General features: G+C 39.8%; 2 protein-coding genes across 4 annotated transcripts; one reads left to right on the top strand and one right to left on the bottom strand.

Moving 5' to 3' along the window:
• Nucleotides 1-704: 704 nt before the first annotated feature.
• Nucleotides 705-15,388, top strand: TAF5 (TATA-box binding protein associated factor 5). The gene is made up of 11 exons (XM_025993039.2): nt 705-1,287; nt 3,662-3,899; nt 7,685-8,000; nt 8,764-8,927; nt 9,034-9,169; nt 9,785-9,905; nt 10,820-10,949; nt 12,751-12,915; nt 13,547-13,724; nt 13,866-14,043; nt 14,324-15,388. Exons 1-11 carry the CDS (start codon nt 726-728, stop codon nt 14,539-14,541), a joined length of 2,406 nt encoding a protein of 801 aa, XP_025848824.1. The 5' UTR covers nt 705-725; the 3' UTR covers nt 14,542-15,388.
• On the bottom strand, nt 15,373-21,724 carry ATP5MK (ATP synthase membrane subunit k). 3 transcript variants are annotated; one of them, XM_025993090.2, is made up of 4 exons: nt 21,593-21,724; nt 17,292-17,387; nt 17,111-17,203; nt 15,373-15,476 (listed from the first exon to the last, which is right to left on the bottom strand). In XM_025993090.2, exons 2-3 carry the CDS (start codon nt 17,376-17,378, stop codon nt 17,114-17,116), a joined length of 177 nt encoding a protein of 58 aa, XP_025848875.1. In that variant the 5' UTR covers nt 17,379-17,387; nt 21,593-21,724; the 3' UTR covers nt 15,373-15,476; nt 17,111-17,113. The 3 variants fall into 3 exon arrangements, with proteins under 3 accessions (XP_025848875.1, XP_072595996.1, XP_025848882.1); XM_072739895.1 differs by lacking the exon at nt 21,593-21,724 and adding an exon at nt 21,443-21,558; XM_025993097.2 differs by lacking the exon at nt 21,593-21,724 and adding an exon at nt 20,737-20,857.
• Between the last annotated feature and the right edge of the window lie 6 nt (nt 21,725-21,730).

The following is a 21,730-nucleotide window of genomic DNA, read 5'->3' on the forward strand; positions in this document are numbered from 1 at the left end:
TGTGTCTCTCATGAATAAATAAATAAAATCTTAAAAAAAAAAAACGCAGTTTATTTGTAATAAAGTTTAACAGCACGAATACAGAATGTACCCATTTCACAATGACAAAATTTAGATAAACACTTTTTTACTGAATTATAACATACATGCTGTAAAGTTCACAAAACTCATACCTTTAGCTTGTTTCATTTTTATGAAGGTAAAAATAAAAAAAAAAAAAGTCACCACCACACAGATCAAAATATAAAACATTACCAGTATCTCAGAAGACTTCTGGCTATGGGATATGCTTCTGAGTTAGAGACCTGGATTCGAATCTTGACACTTTCACTTTCTTCCTGCGTGACTGTGGCAAGTAAGTTGTTTAACCTCTTTGGGCCCCGGTTGAGTCACCTGTAAAGAGAGGATAATACTGCCTTGTAAGATTGTTGAATTAAAGGAGGTCATACAATGTAAAATGTCTCTCACGGTGCCTAAAAATAGCGGGTCTGCAATAAATGGTAGTTATTACAGTCAAATGTTACAGGCGGTCGCCACCTCCCACTTCCTGCCTTTCTGTCACTCGCTTTCGAAAATTGCTCTCGCTCCCGTTCTTTTTCTCCTCCCTTCTCGCCCCTCCTACTGCCGTATATTGCCTTCCCAATGTGTCGTAAAACGCTCCTCCCCGCCCTCCATGTGGCGAAAACGCAATCACGCTTGACGGCGCGAGGTGGCTCAGCCGCAAGATGGCGGCGCTGGCGGAGGAGCAGACGGAGGTGGCGGTCAAGTTAGAGCCAGAGGGACCGCCGACGCTGCTACCTCCGCAGGCGGGGGACGGCACTGGCGAGGGTGGCGGCGGCACTACCAACAACGGCCCCAACGGCGGCGGCGGGAACGTTGCGGCGGCGGCGTCGTCGGCCGGCGGGGATGGTGGGACCCCCAAACCCTCGGTGGCTGTCTCCGCCGTTGCTCCGGCGGGGGCGGCCCCGGTGCCCGCCGCTGCTCCGGAGGCCGGCGCCCCCCACGACCGACAGACTCTGCTGGCCGTGCTGCAGTTCCTGCGGCAGAGTAACCTCCGCGAGGCCGAAGAGGCGCTGCGCCGTGAGGCCCGGCTGCTGGAGGAAGCAGTGGCGGGCGCCGGAGCCCCGGGAGAGGCGGACGGCGCCGGTACGGAGGCGGCTAGCGCGCTTCTCAGCCGGGTCACAGCCTCGGCCCCCGGCCCCGCGGCCCCTGACCCTCCGGGCACCGGCGCTTCAGGGGCCCCCGCCGTCTCGGGCTTAGCGACAGGTCCTCCGGCTCCGGGGAAAGGTGAGCCGCGGAGTCCCGGGGAGGCAGGGCACGGAAGGGAGCAAGCCGGGAAGGCAGAGGCTGGCAGGCCTGCACCTCTGCGGGCTTGTTTTGAATTTCCTGGGCCCGCCTCTAGGGCCACATGCCCGCCCCTTTCGCTGGTGCGCCGGCTGCGCAGTCAAACCCTCTTCCAAGCTGTCAGTTCCAGTGAGAGGCTGAGGAGAGCAGTTGAGCGGAGGGATGTCTGGGGAGGGTGGGCGCCTAGAGGCGGGGACCTTCAGGCTTTCGGTCCCTTTCTTCTTTTGGGGGCTCTTAAGCTTTGGCAGGTCTGCATTAACACTATTTATACAGAAATGTGCTATCTTCTTTAAGTAATTACTAAAAATACTTTATATATCCTAATTCTCACAATTCCACTGTGAGCTAGACATTACCTCTATAAGAAAACGGACTCGGAAAAGCCAAGGGACTTGCTTTGGACTGAATAGCCAGGGAGTGATGGAACATAGTAAAGCAGTATTTCTCAAACTATAGGCTATCACTAGTTAAACCTTTGGGGGAATGCAGATTTTTGCACATCACTTCAGACTTGGTGAATCAGATCATGTAGAGGAATCTGTAGGAATCTCCTTTTTTAAAAAAAAAAAAATTTATATACTCAGACAGAAAGAGAGAGAGAGAGAGAGGCAGAGACAGAGGCACAGGGAGAAGCAGGCTCCATGCAGGGAGCCCGACGTGAGACTCGATCTCAGGACTCCAGGGTCAGGTCCTGGCCTGAAGGCAGCACTATACCGCTGGGCCACCCTGGCTGCCCAGGAATCTCCATTTTTGAATATATGCTTCTAAGGGGGTATTGATGTATGGCAAAGTTTGAGAACCATTCATTTAGGAATAGGTTTTGGACAAACCAGGGTTCAGACTCTCTATCTCTGTTGCTTTTACTTATGTGATGCTGATTCTTCCTGAGGTTGAGGTTGGGTTGTTGTTGTTGTGGTTGTTTTTATTAAATGAATTATAGTGAGGCTCATCTATAATATATATAAAATGCCTGGCACTATTAAGTTTATGCCTACCACCTAACACTTAACACCTGAGACCTCCCTTCCCAGCCTTTTCCTAGCAACTGTAGTTGCAAAGTCCACGCAGTAAGATTCATACACAGTATGAGGACTCAAAGGTGATCCTGAGGTGATAATAAACGTTTATTGAATGCAGTTATCCAGTGCAGAGCCTCTAGCCAAATAGATCTGTATTTATGTGAGACCTAATCTTGTAGCATTGCCAGAAGTGAAGTGTGAATATGTATCCTTGTATCCCTTAAATAGAAATGTGCAAAAATGTGATTGAGAGGAATCTTTTCTGAATGCTAAACTTTGTGAATGAACTATAAGAGGATGAATTATGTTGGTTATTTTTCTATAATCTCTCATCTTTTCAGAAACTTCACCTATTATAACTCAGAAACCAGTAAGGAGGAAAAAAGGCCATCTGAGTAACCAAAAGAACTTATAACATTTGTATAGTGAAGAACACAGAAGTATTATAATTGCAACTTAAAATTTTGCGACAATCAGACTGATTAGATTGGCAGGTGTATCATTGTTTGGTATTACTTTATTACAAATAAATACTCATGTTTTTTTTTTCCTTTTTTAAAAAAGACTTTATTTATTCATGAGAGACACAGAGAGAGAGGCAAAGGGAGAAGCAGGCTCCATGCAGGGATCCCAATGTGGGACTCGATCCCAGGATCACACCCTGGGCCAAAGGCAGGCGCTAAACCTCTGAGCCACCCAGGGATCCCCAAATACTCACGTTTTCTGCCTTGGAATGGTATTTATGGAGATTATTTTAAGCATGTAAATTGAGTTATCTTTTGAAAACATAAATAAGGCTCATCCTTCCCACCCTTGAAATGCTTGCATTTTATAAGGAGTGATAGATGTATACATATCCTGCAGAATAGGATGTGTTACAAGAAAGTTATAATACTCAGTTCAGAGAGCTGGGAATGTTACTTCAGGGCAGTGCTTGGTGGCCATGGGTGCCATTTACACTGAACCTTGAGAGAAGGTTAACATAGTTGTTTGATTTGCACATACCATGTTTTATGAAATTTGTCTTTGAGGTAGCTGCAGGAAAAATATTGAACCTTTTGTTACTGATTTTAAAATTTTATTTTAAGATATGGATAAGCTGAAGGAGTTTTGGATGGGTGACTGAAATGAAGTGAAAATCCCATTAAAAGATTGTGTGATTGTGTGGGGGAGAGAGTTTGAGAGGAGAGGGGCAAACATCTAAGAAACAGTTTCCCTCTGGACGTTAATAAAACAGCTTTAGTCACTTGGTATGTATCAGGTCAGTTTTTGAAAGTTGTTCTTCGTTTTTTAAACAGTTGGAAGCGTAGCTGTGGAAGACCAGCCGGATGTCAGTGCTGTGCTGTCAGCCTACAACCAACAAGGAGACCCCACAATGTATGAAGAATACTATAGTGGACTGAAACACTTCATTGAATGTTCTTTGGACTGCCATCGGGCAGAGTTATCCCAACTCTTTTATCCTCTGTTTGTACACATGTACTTGGAACTAGTCTACAATCAACATGAGAATGAAGCAAAATCATTTTTTGAGAAGTATGTGAATTTCATATGTATTACATAAATAGCACACATATATAATGTGTATACACATCTGTAACCACACAAGTGTAAGATTGTAACTCAAAATATATTTCATGAAGTAGAGATACCTGCTGCTAGGAGAACCTAAAAAAGGGGTTTGATCTAGTTGGAGAAGTCAGGGAAAGCTCCCTGAGAAAGTGATCTTGAGGTAAGATCCGAAGATTGGATTGGGGCTAACCAGATAAAGAGAAGTAGGAAAAGCATGTGGAATAGCTCTGGCGGGAGGGATCATGGTAGGTGCAGAGATGAAGGAAGGCCAGTATGGCTGGAGCAGAGTATGGAGTCAGGTACAGTATAACCTGAAGCTGGGCTGGTACAGACAGGTTCTTGGGCCATGTTGAGGGTCTTTGTTTATTCTGAGAGCAGTGGTGGGTTGTATTGGGTAGGATTAGGTGTAGCTGAGATTCAATGAACACTCAAACAATAATGACATAAATAAGTGTATTTTTTGCTTTTATACTAAGAGCAATAGGAAGCTGTGTTAGGGTTAGATTAGATTGAGAGTGACTGAAAACCCAAATAATATGGCTTAAGTATGGTAAAAGTTCATTTCTCTCTCATAAAGGTTAGGCAGTTGGGGACTGGTATGGAGGCCTTGATTACTGGGGACCCAGGCTTTCTCCATCTTGATGCTCTTCCATCCTTGTCGCTTCTACCTGTGGCACAAGATGGCTCTTTGGCTCTGAGCAGTCATATTAGTGTTGCAGTCAGCTGGAAAGGCGCACATCCTTTCTGGAAGTTGCACACACCTCTTCTTTTTTTTTTTTTTTAAGATTTTATTTACTTATTCATGAGAGACACAGTGGTGGTGGCAGAGACATAGGCAGAGGGAGAAGCAAGCTCCCCCGCAGGGAGCCCAGTGTGGGACTTGATCCCAGGATTCTGGGTTCATGCCCTGAGCCAAAGGCAGATGCTCAACCACTGAGCCGCCCAGGGGTCCCACACCTCTTCTTCTTCTTCTTCTTCTTTTTTTTTTTTTTTAAAGATTTTATATATTCATGAGAGAGACAGAGAGAGGCAGAGATACAGGCAGAGGGAGAAGCAGGCTTCATGCAGGGAACTCGATGTGGGACTCCCATCCTGGGTCTCCAGGATCACGCCCTGGGCTGAAGATGGCGCTAAACCACTGAGCCACCCAGGCTGCCCCCTCTTCCTTTTTTATGTGGTTAGTCAATGTCCACACTTCCTACCTCCCTTGTGTTTATGTGCTCAGCTAATATTCAGGAATTCTGCTGTGGAGGAAGAAAGAAAAAAAATGGATGTTAGGGACAGCGAGGTGTCTCTGCTATAGAAGTCATTGAAGGTCCATGTCATTATTAGATTTGCATTTTTAAAAAATTTTATTATTATTTTTTGAAGTAATCTCTTTACCCAGAGTGGGGCTGAACTCACAACCCTGATGAGATCAAGTCGTATGCTCTACTACTTATGCCAGCCAGGTGCCCCGATTTGCCTTTTGAAAGGACCTTTATGCAGTTGGAAAGAATAGATGGTGGTTGTGGGGAGGAACAGAGTGACTTTAGAGTGACTAGTTTGGGAGGTGATTGTAGTGGTCCTCAACTAGGGGGTAATATTATTCCAGCTTCTCCTGGGCTATTTGAACATGTGTAAAGGTGTTTTGGTTGTCATAATGACCAGGGTGGGGAAGAGCAGGTGTCTTCGGGATGCCAAATGTTCTAATATGTGCAGGTAGTCCTACTTAACAAAGAATTGTTCTGCTGCAAAATGTTCTGTTGAGAAATATTAGACAAGGGTGCAGTAGTGTTTGTGAAGGTAAGTAGATATTGGTGAGGCAGTTGGTGATGGATTGGATATGGAGTAAGGGAGATGAGAGTATTATTGATAACCATTAGGTTTCTGGCTCCATCATCTGGATAGGGGTGGCCTTCACTAAGATAGGAAACCCTGGAAGAAGACCTGGTTTGACCGGTTGTGGAGTAATCTTGAGTTCAGATTTGAATATGCCTTTGACTCATTTAAGAGATACTAAGTTGACTCGTGAATGGTATATAAGTCTCTGGAGTTCCAAGGAGATGTAGGGACTAGAGCCATAAATTGGAGTTGTGTATAATATTGATGGATATGGATGAGATTACCTGGAGTGGGGGCTATATGAAATAAGTCACTGAGATGCTGGACCTGGGCCTTGAGGAACTCCCAACATTTGGAGTAGAAGAGATAGAAAAAGAGTAGAACAGATGGCCAAGTAGAAGAGGTATGCAAGGAGAAGTTAGAGAAGTAGGAAGAAAACCAGGAAGGTATTGACTTATAGAAGCCAAAGAAAGGAGTGTTTAAAAAGGAGGCAGTACTTAACAGTTTTTTTATTTTATTTTATTTTATTTTATTTTATTTTATTTTATTTTATTTTATTTATTTTTTTAGTACTTAACAGTTTGAATGAGAACATTTTAATACAAACAATAGACCCAAAAGCCAGCAGTTGTCAGACAACACAAGTAGTGGTTATAGAGGAATAATAGAACTTGGGACACTTAGCTTCAATGCCATTATGTCCATTCGTTATTGTATGATGCCTTATAGAAGGTTTATAAAGCAAATATTCTTTAGCTTAGCATTTTATTTTATTTTTTTATTTTTTATTTTTTAGCTTAGCATTTTAGAAAAAATTTAACAAAGGCTGATGATGACAGGATTGTAACCTAATTTTTCTTAAAGTATTGTCATCAAAAAACCCCTTCCCCTCTTAGTATCATGGGTAGCCATCTCGTCACATAGAAAGCTAGAATATCCTGGGGGACTCTTGTCTGCTTGTTGTGGACAATCTCAGCCCTTCCCAAGCACCAGTGCTCAGATGAGGTTATGGGTAGTGACTGCTATGAACACCAGGAGGCTGAAATTTCTAATTTCACTGAAATCTTGGACGGAAACCCTTAGTTCATGTCTTGGTAAATCATAATAGGGTAACATAGGTAACAGTTTAGGAATCTTTTGGCTGTGTATCAGAGCTAGAGCCCTAATACCTTATGTTTAGTCATTGTTCTCTAAATGTTTTTGCGTTGTTAGTGAGTGCCAAATATATGATCTTTAATTTTACTTCATCAGGAAAATTAAGATTTATAGAAACAAAAGTACATTTAAATTTATTAATTATCACCAAGGCTGAAAGCTTTACTTAATTACCTTTGGTAATGGTGAGTAAATGGAAGTGTTTATTCTTTGGTATCAACATTTGTTTGTCCTTTAGTCATTATTATTATACTGATGTTTAATAAATATATCTGGTATTAAGAATATAAGAAATCATTGAAAATGGTGGGTTTTATGAGAATGTCGTGTATTAATTATTAAGAAGCTGGGGGATAGGTTCGTTAATTATACTAGTTTCTACTGTTGTATATGTTTGAAAATTTCCACAATAAAAAGCTTTTAAAAGTGGATTTTGAGAGAACATAAAATTTAGTAAAGCAGAAATTCTAATTCAGATGTCTACTAGTGGTGGACATCTTATCTTTCATTCACTTATGGTAATTATTTCAAATTCTCTTAAAATGTTAATAATACATTTCATTAGAAAATTAAATTTTTAAATTTCAGGATGAAATCAGAAACTGAATTGTAATCATTTTGAAATGAGTTACTTCTGATCCTGTTAGCTTAGTCCAGGATTATTCAGATTGCTACGTTGAAAATATTCTGGGATGTTTATAAATATATGGGGGAGAGCAGATCCCTTAATGATTACATTGAAAAATGACTTTTTAAAATCACTGAAACAGGTTCCATGGAGATCAGGAATGTTATTACCAGGATGACCTACGAGTATTATCTAGTCTTACCAAAAAGGAACACATGAAAGGGAATGAGACCATGTTGGATTTTCGAACAAGTAAATTTGTTCTGCGTATTTCCCGTGACTCGTACCAACTCTTGAAGAGGCATCTTCAGGAGAAACAGAACAATCAGATATGGAACATAGTTCAGGAGCACCTCTACATTGACATCTTTGATGGGATGCCGCGTAGTAAGCAACAGATAGATGCGATGGTGGGAAGTTTGGCAGGAGAGGCTAAACGAGAGGCAAACAAATCAAAGGTATGGGAATAAACCTAAGAACTATATAATGCAGATTATGAAAAACTGTAGTATTTCCATCTACATAATTTACACATTTTTCTTATAGCTAGTTTGGGAATAACTGTACACTGTATATTAAGTTTCATGTTTTAAGGATGATGTATAAATTAGAATTTGGGAATGGTTGCATTTAACAGAACCCTGACTACAATGACAAGCAAATAAGGGATTTTATATACATACAATGAATTGCAGAGGAAAGCCCTCTTGCTCTGGCGTAGGGGCTCCACACTGCCATCAAAGAGCCTGGCTCCTAGTTTCTCCTCCATTATCTTAGAATGTGGCCTTCTTCTTGGTGCTCACAGATGGCTGTTGTAGCTCCAGCTTGCACCTACATTCCAGGAAGGCAGAGTGGGGAGGACAAAAGGCTTATCCCTGCTAAATCTCTTTTGTATCAGGAAAACAGTATTTTTTTTTTTTTCTAAAACACTACCCAGTATATTTGTGTGTACATCTGTTGGCCAGAATGATGTTATATGGCTATTCCAAGTGCAAAGGAGTCTGGGAACAGAAATGATTTAACCAAGCATATTGCTGCTCCAAAAAAATCAGGGTTCTGTTAGTAAGGAAGAAGGGGAGATTGGCTCTTGGGTAGATAAGTACAGAATCTGCTTCAGGGTATGTTACTGTATTGTAATTGTGATTCATCCTATCAAGATATGAAAAGGATGTCAATGAATGAAATATTAATCTTGAAAATATTGGCTCCTTTGATTTGTAGGTATTCTTTGGTTTACTAAAAGAGCCAGAAATTGAGGTGCCTTTGGATGATGAAGATGAAGAAGGAGAAAATGAAGAAGGAAAACCTAAAAAGAAGAAACCTAAAAAAGATAGCATTGGATCCAAAAGCAAAAAACAAGATCCTAATGCTCCACCTCAAAACAGGTGAGGAGAAAACTTAAGGAACATGTGCTGAGTTTTAAGATGATCTGTTATTGTAGTGAATTCAGTTTCTTAATAGGGTAATTTTCAGTCTGTTTTTCTTTCACAGAATCCCTCTTCCTGAGTTGAAAGATTCAGATAAATTGGATAAGATAATGAATATGAAAGAAACCACCAAACGAGTACGCCTTGGGCCAGACTGTTTACCCTCCATTTGTTTCTATACATTCCTCAATGCTTACCAGGTCGGTAAGATAATTGTGCAATTTCTGCCTAGAGAGTCTTGTAAAATGGTCACTTTCCAAGAAAAGAAACTTAGATGTGTTAACTAAGACAGATTTTTCTTTTTTAAATTCTTAACATAGCTTACAGAGAGAAGTTAGGAAAGGATAATTGGACACTGCTTGGAATAGATAGAAGGCAGTGTTGAAAAGACCTTTAGCAACTTGCAGGTGCCAGAATGTTGCTTGTTTCACTGATCAGAATTCTGCTAGCCTTTGAGGAGCAGGAAACTAATTCATCTCTATTGAACCTGGCTTAAGTATTTATATAAACTTAAAACTTTTTATTAAGGACTCAACATGTCTTTATAGATTGTTTATAATAAGCTGCTAAGGATATATTTAGTAAAGTACAGAAATGATTAAGGTTTTCTTCATGTGATTTAAATTTAGAGGGCAAAAAGGGGTGAATGACATGTTCTCAAAGTAAATACTTTCAGTGGGTTTCATAGGAGAAAATGCAATCTCAAGTGATCTCTTATATGAGAAAAAGAGTTATCATTATATATTTTCTAAGATGTATTTTTTTTTCCCAAGACAGTATTGTTGAATACAATGTTTTTATTTTTTTATTGGCAGGGCCTCACTGCAGTGGATGTCACTGATGATTCTAGTTTGATTGCTGGAGGTTTTGCAGATTCAACTGTTAGAGTATGGTCTGTGACACCCAAAAAGCTTCGTAGTGTTAAACAAGCAGCAGGTAACTGAGATGACCTGTGAAGATGTGAACTCGGCTTTAGTTTACACCAATCTGGAATCCTTGGAGTATACACAAGAGATTGTTATCTCAGCAGAATTTCACTTGATTTTACTTTAACTCAAAATGCTAACATTCCCAAGCGAAAAGTGCATTGGAGTGGCAATCAGGAGACTGGGGTGCTAGACTCGTTTAACTTTCCTGGGCCTCAGTATTCTCACCTATAGAATGGGGGGATTGGGCCAGAAAACTCTGTAAGTTTAAAAATCTAATTTTGGCTGTTTGCCTGTGAATTTTAAAAATGCCTTTAAAGTAAATAATGGGAGAGTACTTTCTGTTTTAGCTTAAAAATGGCTTAAGAAGAACTAATTTTAGGATTTCATTTTAAAGTTTATTGCTAAATTTTAAACAAGATAATACATTATAAAAAAACTTTTAATATTTCCATAGTTTGCATTTGTATAAAACATTATGATATAGTGGGTTACTTTGAGTTTTATTTATTTATTGCAGATTAATTTATTAGAGAGCAAGCACAGAGGGAGAGGAAGAAGCAGATTCCTCTCTGAGCATGAAGCCCAACATGGGGCTTGATCCCAGGACCCTTGGGATCATGACCTGAGCCAAAGGCAGATGCTTAACTGAGCCAACCAGGCGCCCCTATTTTGAGTTTTAATCATAATTCCAACACTGAGTAGCTATGTGCATTCTGGCAGATTATTAACTATCTTAAACCTCAGTTTCCTCTTCTGTACACTGGGATGATTAGAGACATTAGCCCTGTGGGTGGTTTGTAAGAAGAACTGCTCAGATGTTAGTTCTTATGAACCATGATGTGACTACTTTAAAATGTTCTAATGAATGTATTTTTTTAATCAATTTATTTTAAAAAAATCAATATTTTGGGATCATTTTAGATCTTAGCCTCATAGACAAGGAATCAGATGATGTCTTAGAAAGAATAATGGATGAGAAAACAGCCAGTGAGTTGAAGATTTTGTATGGTCACAGCGGGCCTGTCTATGGAGCCAGCTTCAGTCCAGACAGGTAAAATACAATGAAAAATTAAATGTTGCTGTATTATATTGAGATTATATAAAAGTTACTACTGGAAATGTGTTGGGAGATATTGTTAGAAAAATCTCATGGTTGCCTCTCATGCATGATCTTTTAGAATCCTGCCATTTGCTAATTCATCTTGGGGTACTGTGCACAAGATAGCAACTTAATTCAGACCCAAATTTATAGAATCAAGATGGACAGCTTCAGGGTTTGTTGGTTTTATTTTTTATTTATTTATTTTTAAGATTTTATTTAATCATGAGAGACAGAGAGAGAGAGAGAGAGAGAAGCAGAGACACAGGCAGAGGGAGAAGCAGGCTTCATGCAGGGAGTCTGATGTGGGACTTGATCCCGGGTCCCCAGGATCATGCCCTGGGCCGAAGGCAGGCGCCAAACCGCTGAGCCACCCAGGGATCCCCGGTTTGTTGGTTTTAAAAATTAGCTTTAGTTTTTGTATAACTCCAGCAGGGGCTGAATTGCTTCTTTGGGTTCCTCCCTTGGGTTTGTGGCAACTCTAAATTCAGAACAGATTCCTTATAATAAAGGCATGTTAGCTGTCAATTGAAAATTTTGTGTAATCAAAAGTACTAAGAGGATAATACTGAAAAGGGAATTTGAAACCCACAGGTATTTGCTTATTTTTCATGATCTTTAACATTCTGTAGAAATGGGAGGGAATTATATATTCATAATACCATTTGTATCTTATTTGGATAATAGCTTTCAACCCCACGTGTATTTTCATTTTTATGAAATCTTGAGAATGAAACTTTGATAGCCAGATGATACATTTTTACTTGAGGGAAATCTCCGATTTCAGTGAAAACCATAATAGTTTGAGTGGTTTAGCTTTTGTTTTTATCCCTAAAAAAGGTAAAGTATTACTTCCATGTCTATAGTGTTTTTTTTTGTCAAAGACATTTCCTTCTAAATGTTTGTACAAGTTATACATGATAAAAAAAAAAGAGTATCTCTATTTTATTTATTTTTAAAGATTTTATTTGAGAGAGTGAGAGAGAGAATAAGGGGCAGGAGAGGCAGAGGGAGGGAGAAGCAGACTCCGCATAAGCAGGGAGCCTGATGGGGAGTTCAATCCTAGGACTCCAGGAGCATTGCCTGAACTGAAGGCAGACACTTAACCAACCGACTAAACCACTCAGGTGCCCTGAGCATCTCCATTTTATTTATTTTTTAAAAAAATATATTTATTTATTCATGAGAGACAGAGAGAGAGAGAGAGAGAGAAAGAGAGAGAGAGGCAGAGACAGGCAGGGGGAGAAGCAGGCTCCATGGAGGGAGCCCAATGTGGGACTCGATCCTGGGTCTCCAGGATCATGCCCTGGGCCGAAGGTGGTGCTAAACCGGAGTGTCACCCGGGCTGCCTGAGCATCGCCATTTTAAAGAATTGTGGAATTTTAAGTGACATCTTCTATCATCTTTCTTAGCTTTTCTCAATTGACCTTTATTTTTATTTATTTATTTTTTTTTTCAATTGACCTTTATGACCAACTATTTGTTGGTACCCTTTGGTATAATTTTTTAATAAGAACTGCGGTTTTCCCAGTATACTTTTAAAAATAATCTCATCTCATTCAGTAGGTGTTCAGTAGTGTCAGAGCTAACAGTTTAGTTAATAATTTTAACTTTTTGTTATCTACTGTGAATTCCATGTATAGGTAAAAGATGTAGCATGTCAGCTATATTTAACATATTCAAATGTACAAAGAAAGTGGACAGGTAACTAAGTTATTCTGGGAATCAAATATATTACCTTCTCTTCCCTCAGGAACTACTTGCTTTCTTCTTCAGAGGATGGAACTGTTAGATTGTGGAGTCTTCAAACATTTACTTGCTTGGTGGGATATAAAGGACACAACTACCCAGTATGGGACACACAGTTTTCTCCATATGGATATTACTTTGTGTCAGGGGGCCATGATCGAGTAGCTCGGTAAGAACATTGTGATCTTATGACTGGCAAAATTGTTTCTTTTGTGGGAATTATACACTTCAGCCAAACTTGTTTTCACTTCTATTATTTGGGAACAACTTTTTGAGAATGTCAGCATTTATAGTACTTATTTTGAAAATGAATTTGCGAGGAGTATTACTATGTCTGCAATTCCTATCAAGAATCCTTTTTTTCCCTAAAGCATTTAACAGGCTCCCCACCCCTCCCACCAGCTAGACTTTCACCACCACTGTGAGCACTGCTGGTGTTTTCCTGTGATCCCCTTTAAAGTTCAGGATGAGGTAACTCAAATTAGAAACTAATTTTATGGTGGCCAAAACTAGGGAAAAATACTTTTCTATGGGTTAGACTATGAATTGGGGTAGGAAAGGGGGTACATAACAGAGAACTAGAAAATTGAAAAAAATTTATATTAAGTCAACTTAGTTTCCCTTGAAAATGTTATTTCGTCTCACTCATTCCACTTTTCCTTAGGTAGCCAGTGAAGGGGGTGTGTGTGGAGATCTATTTGGAGTTAATATTTCACATGGGTGTTTCTGTATTTATTTTAGAATTTTGGCAGTTAACTCTTTTTTTTTTTTTTTTTTGCTTTCAATGCATTTTTTAAAAGGCTCTGGGCTACAGACCACTACCAACCTTTAAGGATATTTGCTGGCCATCTTGCTGATGTGAATTGTACCAGGTTCCATCCAAATTCTAATTATGTTGCTACGGGCTCTGCAGACAGAACTGTGCGGCTTTGGGATGTCTTGAATGGGAACTGCGTAAGAATATTCACTGGACACAAGGTATTTTACACCATTGTTCTGGCGCACAAGTTGTCTTTGAGATAACTATTCATTCCGTTAAGCTTTTAAATTCTAGCATTTTCTTACTTTCTTAGATATTTTTAACCCACTTCTGATTCTTTCCATGGACTTCTTTTCTAGGGACCAATTCATTCCTTGACATTTTCTCCCAATGGGAGATTCCTGGCTACAGGAGCAACAGATGGCAGAGTACTCCTTTGGGATATCGGACATGGTTTGATGGTTGGAGAATTAAAAGGCCACACTGATACAGTCTGTTCACTTAGGTTTAGTAGAGATGGTGAAATTTTGGCCTCAGGTAAATGATTAGAAATGGCTTTGTGGTAAGGGGTAAATGGTATGTTAAAATGAAACAGTGTTGATTGACTGTGTTAGGTTTTGCTTCTCTTAGACACGACATGTGCAGACTTTTCGGGTTAAACTGCTTGAAATGGTCCTTTAGAAGGTAGAGTTTATTAATCAAGTTTAGATTTTTTTCACCAGAAATATATAGTAAATATATGAAGTGTATTTGACAAAATGTCAGAACTCAAATATGGTAGACTCTACTAAATAGTTTCCTTTTAACTTCCCCTTAGGTTCAATGGATAATACAGTCCGGTTGTGGGATGCTGTCAAAGCATTTGAAGATTTAGAGACCGATGACTTTACTACAGCCACTGGGCATATAAATTTACCTGAGAATTCACAGGAGTTACTGTTGGGAACATATATGACCAAATCAACACCAGTTGTACATCTCCATTTTACTCGAAGAAACTTGGTTCTAGCTGCAGGAGCTTATAGTCCGCAATAAACCATCGGTATTAAAGACCTTTTGGAAGCTACTGTTTGAAAAAGGGAGACTAAAAGCAAATACCTCAGTGATTAATATTTAAGCTACAAAGAATGTTTTGTCTATATGGATCTGGAAGGATGCTGCTTGGAAAATCTGAACAGGACAGTTCCACGTTTCTATAGCAACCACATTTAACTAATTTCCGTTAGTTGAATAAGAGGTATTATGTTTGTGGAGGGGACATTTATGGTGCTTTGGATTGTGTGGAAACTATGCATTTTCTGTTCAAATGCTATTTTAATTTATTATGTTTAGGAAAAAAAATCAATTGATTTCAATAATTCATCCGCTTCAAGATTCAAATTGAGTAATATAATACCATCTTGAATTTTAGCTGAAGAACTCTATGAGCATGTATGTTTTTGCTGTAAAAATGTAGTTACTGTATGGCACTCAAGTACTATGTTAAATGATCCACTAACATTTTTGCTTGGCCCATGATTAGTGGAATGTATGTTACTGGGTAGGGTGAACTACAATTTCTAAGAACTAGATGAACTACAAGCCAACCACTGACATCTGAATTTGTACCTGTTGGATTCTGAGTGCACCCAAACACTCTATAAACCAGGTGAAGAAATTTAGCTTCCATGTTCTACTTCAGCTAAAGCAGCTACATACAACCTAGTACACTTGAAGTCAGACAGACATTTCAGTTGCTTACCTCCAGTACTGAGCCTTGCTTTGGGAAACTAAAAGATTTAGACCAAGTCACTGCCAGTTTTTTGCCTTCGTTGCATTTTGTACAGTTTTTATATTTTTGATATCTTGTAAATAAAGACAACCAGCTTTTCCAGGTTCATAATTTATTGTACAAATTGAGTATCACATGATGAGTTTACATTAGCTTTTCCAAGCATGGGAACTTAACAGATGAGGTCCAAGTTAAAGTCCTATAAACAAAGCAAAAATAGTTCAGACACAATTGTGTTCAACTCTAAGATATTCAGTAATTACTAGTATAGGACTATCCATGAACCCCCTGAAACTGAATGCAAATTCATCAGATTCTCATTCAGTAACCACTCCAAAATGCAGGTATCTTTCAGCTTACTACAATTTAACCTTACACTTCACCTTTAACAAAAGAGCTGCCAACAACTCAGTATGATCCTGAATGTATGCTATTGGAAAAGTCTAGTATACAAAGTAACATTTTAAAAAGTAGTAAACATATCAGAGATAAAATTTCTCCATTTTTATAATGGGGATACAACCACCCTCCCAAAGTTGGGAGGTACCTAATATGGAAACTGGGCAAAAACTCCGTTTCTCAGGAATGAGTCATGGGCCACTGCATTCTGGGGTAGGTAGTCTTAGTCAATAGTTTTGAGATTGGAAAAGCTTTTAAGAGCAAAGGAAAAATTTTCTGTGGAGAACTAAGGAAGATAAAGATCTGGGTTTGGGGTTTTCTCCATATCATCTACTACCAAAACAATTATTCATTCAAGGATGGGCAAATGGAGGCTGTGGTGTGCCATAAGAAGAAAATGAAATCTATAAAAATTTAAGGAAAATATAAAATTGATTATATAGAAAATTGAAGCTAGCAAAAAAATAAGATATATTTACAATGTATTTAAAAAATTGGTTTTAATAATGATTACATAAAGGACTTATGTAAGAGAAATAAGGTCTTTACAAAGAAAAAGACTCAATTGTTAAATAAGAAAAATATATTAAGGGACTGTTAAGAAAAACGCAAACAGTAAACAAATGAAAAAACGTATTACTTCATCAAAAAGACACATTTTCACTCATCAAATAAGCAAAAATCAGAAACTGATTCAACATTGGCTAGGGCAGGAGACACCCTCTTACAAAGCTGGGCACCCCATAACCCTTGGGGAAAAGTCCTTAAGCTTAAAACAATCAAATAGGCAACACTATAGCAAGGAAAAGAACATAGTAGTCTCTAAGCCCACCCTTTAACCCAAGCTCAAAAGCGTTCAATGCAATATTTCATATTTAAAAAATTCTAATAGGGAACAGATATACATCAAATATCCATATACACTCATACATTCAACTACTAGAGGAAGACATTTGTTATAAGACAGTATTACAGACAGGACTCCTAGCCACTGAAAACCAAATTAAAAATATATAAAAAAAAGCCAAAAAAAAAAAAAAAAAAAAAAAAAAAAAAAAAAAAAAGCCAAACCAAAATATTAACAAAAATTGTCAAGGTACTGAGATATGAACAATATTTTCCTCTTGTATGTAACTGCACAAGGACAACAATTTACTTTTATAGTAAGGGAAAAAACCCTACCAACATAATGGCTAAGTTACCAACTTCTATTTATTCTTTTATGAATAAAATTTTTTTAAAAAGATTTTATCCATTTATTCACGAGAGACAGAGGCAGAAACACAGGCAGAGGGAGAAGCAGGCTCCATGCAGGGAGCCCGACATGGGAGTCGATCCCGGGTCTCCAGGATCAGACCCTGGGCTGAAGGCGGTGCTAAATCACTGAGCCACCCAGGCTGCCCAGTTACCAACTTTTAAATGTCAATTCCTTACCATTTATGTTGCTTTCACAGCTGGTGTTTTTTTAGACCTTAATTTGAAGTATAAAATCATCAAAGCAATGCCTCCGTATGTGGCCAATACACACTGAAAAAGAAAGGAGAAAGTAAACAAGAGCTATTGCCACCTATATTATACTAAATCATAACTGCTTAAAGGTATTGTTAATACTTACATTCATTCTACCTGTGAGAGTATAAGAGTTGAAATATTTTTTGATACCAGTGAAATGGAATTGGGCATCAGTTTCTGGACCTGCCATGATTTCAATCTTAAAAAAAAAAAAAAAAAAAAAAAAGAAAGCAATAATAAATTGGTTTGGATGCAATTTAAAAGAAAATTAAGTTTCATTTTGTTGTTGTTTTAAAGATTTTATTTTTTTCTGTAATCTCTGTATCCAACATGGGGCTTGAACTCAAAACCCGGAGATCAAGAGTCACATGCTCCACCAACTGAGCCAGCCAAGCACCCCTTGTTTTTTTGTTTTTCTTTTTTTAAGTTAAAGTCATTGCATTATAAATATTACGAGTTCTTATGTCTTGCCCAAAACAAGTAGCAAAGATGGTGAAAAACTTATTGAGGGATCCCTGGGTGGCGCAGCGGTTTGGCGCCTGCCTTTGGCCCAGGGCGCGATCCTGGAGACCCGGGATCAAATCCCACATCGGGCTCCCAGTGCATGGAGCCTGCTTCTCCCTCTGCCTCTCTCTCTCTCTGTGTGACTATCATAAGTAAAAAAAAATTAAAAAAAAAAAGAAAGAAAAACTTATTGATAAGAAAAACTTTCAGAAGGAAGACTTGACCTCGGTTGCTATTGTATAACATTCCAAAATATACATCAAATCATTTAGCACTGAAGAGAACACAGTAATCTCTAGGCCCACCATTTAACCCAATATTGCTTGATACTGTTTTTGGTTCTCACTACATCATGTTACATTGTGCATGGACTCAATCATGCATACTCCTTTTAAGAGGAGTAGCTGAAAGTTGGAGCTTCTGATACATTTCAAGGTTTCTAAGAAGGGGAACCACCAAATAAACAGCTCAACTTGCAACCCCTTTCACAATTTTTCTTTTCCTCCAACTTAAAGATTTTATTTATTTATTCATGAGAGAGAAGCAGGCTCCCCACAAGGAGCCCGATGCGGGACTCGATCACAACCCGAGCCAAAAGCAGACAGACGCTCAACCACTGAGCCACTCAGGCACCCTCACAATTTCTCTTATAATTTTAGGAATGGGAAGAGAAGGGATCATTTACTAAATGGAACTGATACTACCATTTTTAAAAAATTAACATTATTTTAACAAAAGGGATGTACATCAGAGTATAAGAACTGGAAGTGGGACACCTCAGTGGCTCAGCAGTTGAGCATCTGCCTGAGTCCCAGGATCGTTCCTACATTGGGCTCCCTGCATGGAGCCTGCTTCTTTCTCTGCCTGTGTCTATGCCTCTCTCTCTCTCTGTGTCTCCCATGAATAAATAAAATCTTTAAAATATATATATATATTTCCACGGTTTAAAGAATTTATAAGAAAATGCTGGTTCAAGTTCTTAAAGATGGAGATCCTACCAAAATGCCATTATCAAAGTCTGTCAACTAGTTATAAACAGGATACTCACTACCTAGGCTACGGTGCTCTCAGCATCTAACTCCCACCCCTAGGATACATACTAGCTATTGGAGGTATCAGGAAAGCTGGAATCCCCACTTCTTACACCAAAATAGGTAAAAGATCTAAATATAAATAGTAAAGCCGAGGAGTCCTGGAAGAAAACATGGACCAGTATTTTAGTTACCTCAGGAAAGGGAAAATATAAAGGCCAAAAACTCAATGGGAAAACACAAAAGTGATCTAAGAAATGTAAATGAGGCCGATATTTAACTATCAGACTAGGAAAGATAATAAATAGTAAGAATGAGAAAATAAAGCATTTCCTGTTGCTTGAGTGTAAACTGGTACTTTTCCTAAGGTGCAATTTTGCAATACCTATCAAATTATAAAATTAATATACCCTTTTAGGTAGCTGGTTCATTTGTTCTCCAGGAATTTACCCTTAAAGAAATACTGCAAATTGGAAACATGTTCTATGGGTCAAGAAGGATGACTGAAATATTGTTTATGAAAATAAACGGGAAAAAATGAAAAGTTAATCTACATACAAGACACTGATAGTTTTCATTTGAGGAACTACAATGTGCATAGATATTTATGCATGGACATGGGAAGATGTCCCTGTGTATGTTTAACTGAAAAAAAAAAATCTATTTCTGGACATTATACTACATAGTACATAAATGGTTCTCAAAGTCTGGTTCCTAGACCAGCAGCAACAACATCACTGGAAACTTGTTGGAAATGCAAATTCTCAGGCCTGACCTCAGGCCTATTCAGAAGCTCTGGGGCCCAGGAGTAATCTGCTTTAATATGCCCTCTAGGCATTTCTTATGTAAACTAAAGTTTAAAAGATACAGCAGTAATAGAAAACCAAATATCTGTTATTAAATGTACAGAAAAAAACTCTGGAAAAATATGCAACAAACTTTTAAGAGGAGTTATAAGTACCTATATATTACACAGGCATATATTTGTTAAAATAAAAAATAACAAAAGCACATTCAAAGGTCACCAGAACACTTGAAAATTCGTATGTATGACCGCCTATCTACCACGACCGACGCCACGCCGAGTCGATTGGCAACATAGACGAGCCGGTCGAGGTCCGGTCGAGATTGGTAGGCAGTGGCTGTGACTCAGCTGGCTCTTGATGAAATGGAAGAGGGAAAGATCTGTGAGGAAGTCGTTGCTATGGAAACTGGCACTCCCCTGTTTACCATTCAAAGGCCTTCAGAGGCGTTCTCGTGCACAGAATTGGCAATGAAAATTTGGACAAATGACCTTAATCCTGAAGTTTCAATAAGGTTCTTGGAACAATGAAGGAAATCCAAACTTCCTTAAGTCTCCTCAGGGGACTTGGCCTTTCCAGACCAAGAAGGGAAATCTCCATTAAAATAAATCTTTTTAATGTAGCTTTTATGTTAATGGTTTCATTTTACTAGACTTACTAAAGGCATAGTTTCCCCTCCATTCATCTTCATGATACACTTTTGGATTCTTTTGGTATTAAGTAGGTTTCTAGGAGAAACCCTACACAAAACAGGAGCTTAACTTTGCCATTATTATTTAAATGATAACCCCACTCCCTTGTGTGTAACAAAAATTTTTAGGAGGGCGTGGTGTCCAAGTGAAAAAATTTTAAAGCGCCCTAAATTTCTCTCTACACAATATGATAGGAAGGCTTTGATATTCCACAGAGGACTAATTCTGACTGCAGGGAAGGCATGGCATAGGAACGGATATTTAGTCTGGGTCTTGAAGACTCTTGTGAAGGTGAGATGGAGGCAGGGTCGGGAGTAAAATGTTGCCGGTGAAATAAACAATGGGATAAAAGCCTACAAGCACTGGGGCTTGCCCCCTTTCGCGAGCTGCACGTTACTTTTGGACAAAGATCTCGAACCCTTGGGGCTAGAGCACCCTCTGTGGAGTGACTCGAACTGAGACCTTACTCCTTTTTGAACCATACAAAGTTTAGAAAGACATAAAAAGGAACAAATTACCTAAGACTAATAAATGCGCTAACTGCTAAATGGTAGCCCGTGGAGAAGTCGAAGCAGGGGGTCTCACTCTCGTTTCCAGTTAACGGGCCTACCGCGAGTAAACAGGAATGACGCCTTCCACGTCTTTCTTCACCTGTGAAACGGGCATTTCGGAGAAGGCCCAAAGGGACCAACTGCATTTCCCTGACTGGACACCCACCTAGCTGGAGCGGTGAGATCACGAGGTAGAAGTCGAGAACCACTCGGGTACCGTAAGCAGCCTTTTGCACTTCAAGGGGGGTATTCAGCTCCCTGTTCTGGCTGCCCCTTAGAGGGAAAAGGCCTTCCCGCTGCGATCCGACCGCCTGGACTCTAACCCGCGGGCCGCCGGCCTGGCCGACTGCGGGCGCCGGGCCGCACACATTCCCGCTTTGACAAAGGCTGCAGCGCAGCTAAAGGAGGCCTCGCAGGCCAGCTCCCTAGGCACAGCACAGTGGAAACGGACTATGGGCATACCAAGGAAGACAGGTTAATCTGGCCAGAAGCCCGAGTTTCATTATTACATCGCTAGGTGACCTTGGGGGGAGTCCCTTCGCAACGGGCCTCATTTTTCCTCATCGTAAAAGGATCCAAGGGCCTTTGGGAACTATGGGAGCCTCTAGGACCTCCTATCCTCCTCGCCCCTTGGATTCCCAGTCCGACCCTCGCGCCCTGGCTCCCTCGTTACCTCTAATTCCTTTCCCCAATTCTCCGCTGTTCTCGCACCCCAAAGCAAAGACCTAGCGGCGTTCCTGCATCAGGAACGGTCGGAGTTTTGTGCCACCCCTTCAAGGCGGAGGCACGAAGCCTGCGCCGGGGATCCCGTCCACACACCCACCTCGCAAAAGGTAGCAATTCCACTGGTTGTGTCCTTCAACGTACGCAGCTAACCTGCGGCCGGCCGGAAGAAGCCGCCTCCCCCGCACGCGTTCAACGGGCCAGAGCCTATTCAGCCTTCAGCGTCGATTGGCTACGG

Source organism: Vulpes vulpes, chromosome 15 (assembly GCF_048418805.1).
Source record: "Vulpes vulpes isolate BD-2025 chromosome 15, VulVul3, whole genome shotgun sequence".
NCBI lineage: Eukaryota > Metazoa > Chordata > Mammalia > Carnivora > Canidae > Vulpes > Vulpes vulpes.